Source organism: Pholcus phalangioides, unplaced genomic scaffold (genome assembly GCF_987345545.1).
Source record: "Pholcus phalangioides strain wild (caught in Gottingen) unplaced genomic scaffold, Ppha-v1.0 ptg000001l_1, whole genome shotgun sequence".
Lineage (NCBI taxonomy): Eukaryota > Metazoa > Arthropoda > Arachnida > Araneae > Pholcidae > Pholcus > Pholcus phalangioides.
In genome coordinates, this window is record NW_028301594.1 from 26,874,771 (window position 1) to 26,880,522 (window position 5,752).

Sequence of the window (5,752 nt, forward strand, 5' to 3'; positions counted from 1 at the left end):
CCCGTATTTGGAATCCCGATGTCCCGTATTACTCTCGAGGAAATATGGTCAGCCTATTCTTGGCAGGCCCTTCATTTAGGGGGGGGGGGGCCCTGGCTTTTGAAAATACACTTAAAATGGTAACTATATATACATACAAATTGAGTACACGTTCTGTCTTTCTCCCCCCCCCCCCCCCCCCCAAGAAAAAGTTGAAATGACCGCCCTGCTTCTTGGCATTGATATATTGGCACCTTAAATTTTTGTATGTGTGATTATTATTTAGCCCAAGAAAAAGAAATACGATCGCCTCCTAAAACATTCGGCTTGCAACAAGATTTTTCTTGATCACAGCTGTAACATAATTGATTAGTGAAAGTTAAAAACGCATCTATTGGCATATTGCTGATACATAGGATGTAATTAAATGTATCACCATCTCTGAAAATATTAAGCTAAAAAATGTAATTAAACCAGTGTTACCTAAAAATACAGTAATGCTTCGTGATAAGACTCTGAATTACGCAGTTATGTTTCTGATCTGAGCGTAAATCCATCCTACAATTTTAGACACGTTTAGAGTCCAGAGAGTTCCACACATGCTTCAAGGAATTAGGTCCAAACATATGGTATATCGCTACGTAGCAAAGTTTTTTCCGTTATAACCATCCACACATTTTTTTGACAGCAAATTGGCACATTTCTGATCAATTCTTTCCATACCCCTTTGGCACAATACTAGGCTCGTTGATGTGATATCTTGGCATGATATTTAGAAAAACACTATAGAAATTTTCAAAAGAATTTATCGGAATGCAAACAAACACTGCTGAAATGACAGCTGTATTGAAGATAATACACCTTTGACTGACACTTTCATTCCCCCCCCCCACTTTAATAATAATAGTTCTGTTGAATAAAAGCAAGTTTTTCAACATCTCAACAGACAAGTTATCTTGTTAGAGGAAAAGAAAAAATTTCTGACAAGAGTAATGGAAATGTGGTTGAATGTGAGCGATCAAACTGACTCTTGTTGAGCCAAACTGGCAGTGTGAATTCACCAAGACAAAAAAAGTTGTAAGTGGATGATTATAACAGAAAATTACAGTTTTTAATTATGCCAAAACAGTGATATATATCTCTGGCACATTTTTAAATGTTATTGGGTGTTTCTATCATACTGCCAGTAACCTTAGTAAATTCGATCTGGCAATAATAATAGTTGCAAGCAGACGTATATTGGGAATTTACTGTTTCGAGACACTACTGTATGCCATGACAGTACAAAGGAAAAAAACCCCAACAAACTGGATATAAATTTAATTCTTTTTTTAATATCTTCGCTAAACAAAATTTCAGGAACCTATTGAAACTACCCTCTCCAATCAATCTTTTCCAGCATCTTCTTTCAAAGAAACAGTACGATTGAATACTAATTTTTGATGACTTGAATCGGGATCAACACTGAAAAAACCCAACCTCTCAAACTGAAACTTGTCATACACTTTGGCGTTTTTCACAGACACGTCAACAAGCGCTTCAGGGTGGCATTTCAATGAATCAGTGTTACAATCGGATAGATACCCATTTGGAACCTCTTTGGGATCTTCCGGGTTAGGATGCTTGAATAACCTATCATAGAGACGAACTTCGCAACTCAATGGCTCCGAAACCCAGTGGATGAACGCTTTCGGCTTTTGTGCCTCAGTGACCGGTGTAATGTTGCATTTCAGCTCGACTGTATCATTTTTGTCGTTTTTCACCACATCCACAAGCGACAGTATGTAACCAGAATGACGCAGGCCGACGGACTGGTTGCTGGTTAATCTGCGGTACTGCTTGTCAGCCGCTCCCTCACGGAAATCAGATTTCTCTATGTATACTACATTTGAGAAGAGGATTTTGTGTACTCCCTTCGATGAGTCAGCTGGGAAATTCGGGACCTCCACTTCGATTGCAGACTGGTGAGGGAAATTGATAATGACTATTTTGAGGGGCTCAATGATGGCCATCACTCTGGGAGCTGTAATATTCAGTACGTCTCGAACATGGGCTTCCAACATCATTGGATCGACGACAGATTGGGCACCAGTGACGCCCAACTCTGCACAGAAGTTAGAGATAGCTTCTGGCGGGAAACCCCTCCGACGCAATGCAGTTAAGGTGAACAGCCTCGGATCATCCCAGTCTCTGACAATACCTTCGGCAATGAGCTTTGCGATCTTCCGCTTGGATATGACTGTGTAGTTCATGTTAAGCCGTCCATATTCCCACTGCACGGGACAATACACGTCCAGAGCATTACATAGCCAATAATACGACGATCTTCTCGTCTGGAATTCCTTTGTACAAAGTGAATGAGTAATATTTTCCAACGAATCACAAAGGCAATGGGTGAAATCGTAAGTCGGGTATATACACCATTTATCTCCCGTTCTGTGATGCTGCAAGAACTTAATCCTATAAGCAACAGGATCTTGCTTCCCTTCTTCCAACGTCAGTTTCAAGCGAAGAGTCGATTCCCCTTCTCCGATCTTGCCGTTCTTCATGTCTTCAAAAAGCTGTAGGCTTTCTTCGATGGGACGATTCCTGTACGGAGACGGCGGGGGATTGAAACCCTTAATTTCTTCTTGCTTCTGATGACAAACATAGGCGAGATCTTTCTTAATCAAAGCAATAGCATAGATATACAACTGATCAAAGTAGTCTGAGGAATGAGTTATTTTCACCAATTCATAACCGAGCCATCGGACCATCTCCATGATCCCATTGAAAAACTTCTCTTCTTCTTTTTCCGGGTTGGTGTCATCGAACCTCAGAATGCATAAGCCCGAATGAGCTTGAGCATAGCCGAAATTGATATTCACCGCCTTTGCATGACCGATATGTAAAATACCATTAGGCTCCGGTGGGAACCTTGTTCTAACTTGTCCACCCGTATCTTGGAGATGATTCTTGAGAAGACTCATCGTGTTTGGTGTGATAACGTAACCATCGGTTTTGTGATTTTCACCAGGCTTGTGGAACTGAAGTTTTTTCATCACGTCCAATATAGTTAATGCTTCCTTCTCTTTTACGTCCAACTTCGCCACAGATTTCCCAACGGGATCTTTTTCGATCTTCTTGACTTTAGCCGGCTTTGCGAGATCCTCGGATGTCTTGGGACCCAACAAATCCAGTAATTGGACATCCAGTTCGTTCTTGACGCATTTCCCATCAGCGAACGGGAGTTTTTTGCGAATCTCAGATATCAAACTGCCAACATTATAATTGTAACGCTTGGCTAGCAAATCATCTTTATGGTTCTTTAGGACGGCTTCAACGGCTCTCTCAACATCCTCTGGACTAACGGATACGCCGATGCCACATCGGGATTCGAACTCACCGACGTTCAATTCACTCATGTCCGGATGATCGGCTAAATAATCCATACCCGCAGCGAGTTTAACTTGAGAATCGATTTTACCTTCGCCAACATACTTAGCCAAGAGTTTACTGCGATCCTTGAAACTGGATTTATACTTAGTCGCAATGCCGTAAAGCAAGTTGCCGGCCGCCTTAGTGACGTCGCCACTGGATGAGTGGACGCGAGCTACGTTGGCGATTTCCAATAAAGTTTCGCACAAACAACTGTTCTTAGCGGTTTCTTTTGCCTTATCCTTGCTTATCCCGATCGCCGTGAGTTTCGGAACTGCGTCATCCATGTTTCTTAATGCAAATCACCAAAACGCGGCGTGTGAGTTTCGACTATGTTGACAAGATCACGCAAACGTGGTTTAGATTTCTTGGAAGTGTGTCAGACCTTGACCAAAATACCGATTCCAACACGTCTTACATTTAAAAGACTAAATACAAAAAACTATTTTGAAAATCATTAAATTTTGCAATAAAAGTAGTTTACAATAAATTGAAATGTTAAAATATTCCATAAACAAATTTTTAAAAAAATCCATTAGAAAATTTTCAAGTTTTTGTTATGTGACCATATTTGACAATACGGGAAATTCAATGATACCGCTCGCGTTAAAATATGAATTTACGAATGAAAAATTTTAAAGTGAACGTGATTTGGAAAAGTAACCATTTTAAATAAAACGATGAGTTGTTCAAATACTGTAAGAAAAATATGAATTGTTTCATAGAAACAACGGGTCATATGGTCATTTTGATTTTGTAACAAGCTTCCACATCACTGTTTCTTTCACTAGAAGAAGCGATAGAAAAATAAAAACTATCCATTTACAGGTACCATCTCGCCGACCTCCATATTGGTAGACACGTGTGAGTAAAATTCACTTAACGCAGTTTATAGTTGAGTAAACATTTCGAGATGAAAACTCTGTTGGCTTCTCAAACTGTAAAGATTCCGAAAGGAGTCGAAATGAAGGTCAAGTCTCGCAGAGTGACGGTAAAAGGTCCCAGAGGAGTGCTGAAGCGTGATTTCCGTCACGTCCAAGTCGACATGGAAGTTGTAGGCAAGGACAAGCTTCAAGTACAGAAATGGTTCGGCATCCGCAAAGAACTTGCCACCGTCCGCACCGTCTGTTCGCACATCGAGAACATGATCAAGGGCGTCACCAAGGGCTACCAGTACAAGATGAGGTCCGTCTATGCCCATTTCCCGATCAACGTGACCACCTCCCAGAACGGCTCGGCCGTCGAGATCAGGAATTTCTTGGGCGAGAAGTACGTGCGAAGGGTCAAGATGCATCCTGGTGTGACGTGCGCCAATTCGACGCAGCAGAAGGACGAGCTGATCCTCCAGGGCAACGACATCGAGCTGGTGTCGCGTTCGGCCGCCCTTATCCACCAGTCCACTCTGGTCAAGAGGAAGGACATTCGTAAGTTCTTGGATGGCATCTACGTGTCCGAGAAGACCACTGTTTCCACTGATGAGTGAGTTGTGTGCACAGAGGAAGGGTTTTGTATGTAAACAGAGGTTTAATTAAATATACCTGTAAGCGGAATGATACTTGATGTGCAATATGTCACTTAGTCATTGTTTTCACTCTATCAAGCTAATTATTTTGATACTGGTGTTGTCTATGATATTTCATATATGTATTAAAGCTGGGCGTTTTTTTTCTATAAGTCAGGGCTGCCTGAGCAATGCTGCAGTCCAGCTCGGGTATTGATATCATTCATCCTGGTCATTGCTATTCTATAAATCTCGTACACCCCCTTACCTGGGTCACCTTTTGAAGACCGCTATTCAAAAGCATGTCTACACGTAAAAATCCTAAACTACACTCCTTTCCGTTTTATTTAAATCCGAACTTGGGACAGCTATAGTGTATGACAATTGACGATGTGATAATTTTTTTGGAGCAGCTGTAACATAATCTGCAGTTGGCGATTTTGCTTTCGGCGCAGAACATGTAAGATGGCCAAAATACAAATACAACGCCACAACAGGCAAATTGCCCAACGAGGTGGCTGACTTAAGAACATCATGGATCCCCGAGCCCCTACCTACTACTGCTACACCACACATGTACCCCCCCCCCCCGCGAAACCCCCCAACGAATCGGTGCATGCGGTAATGTGCGTGTACGTGTAGTGCAACCTGACGTAAAGTTTGTTTCTGTGTAATGCTTGTTATGTGTAGTGCTGTCATCTGCCCCCAGTTTTACTAATTATGAGTGAAGTGTTATGGTTGAATGATTTACCGTTGTAGGACTGTTGCTCTCTGTGGCGAGACTTTTTAACGGGGAGATCGGCTCGCATTTGCGCCTTGAAGTTGGGAACCACAGAAAACCAACTTCAGCCGATC

At 41.8% G+C, this 5,752-nt stretch overlaps 2 protein-coding genes across 2 annotated transcripts; one reads left to right on the plus strand and one right to left on the minus strand.

Annotated features, from left to right (window-relative positions):
- Positions 1–1,284: 1,284 nt before the first annotated feature.
- On the minus strand, positions 1,285–3,841 carry GlnRS (Glutaminyl-tRNA synthetase). The gene has a single exon (XM_089233144.1). It carries the CDS (start codon positions 3,681–3,683, stop codon positions 1,365–1,367), a length of 2,319 nt encoding a protein of 772 aa, XP_089089270.1. The 5' UTR covers positions 3,684–3,841; the 3' UTR covers positions 1,285–1,364.
- A 368-nt stretch (positions 3,842–4,209) lies between these two features.
- RpL9 (ribosomal protein L9) lies at positions 4,210–4,951 on the plus strand. Its single transcript, XM_089233158.1, has one exon. The coding sequence runs from the start codon at positions 4,310–4,312 to the stop codon at positions 4,877–4,879; it is 570 nt and encodes a 189-aa protein (XP_089089284.1). The 5' UTR covers positions 4,210–4,309; the 3' UTR covers positions 4,880–4,951.
- The last annotated feature ends 801 nt before the right edge of the window (positions 4,952–5,752 follow it).

Coding starts and splice junctions, on each gene's coding strand:
- GlnRS (XM_089233144.1), bottom strand. CDS start 3,683: ATGGATGACGCAGTTCCGAAACTCACGGCGATCGGGATAAGCAAGGAT.
- RpL9 (XM_089233158.1), top strand. CDS start 4,310: ATGAAAACTCTGTTGGCTTCTCAAACTGTAAAGATTCCGAAAGGAGTC.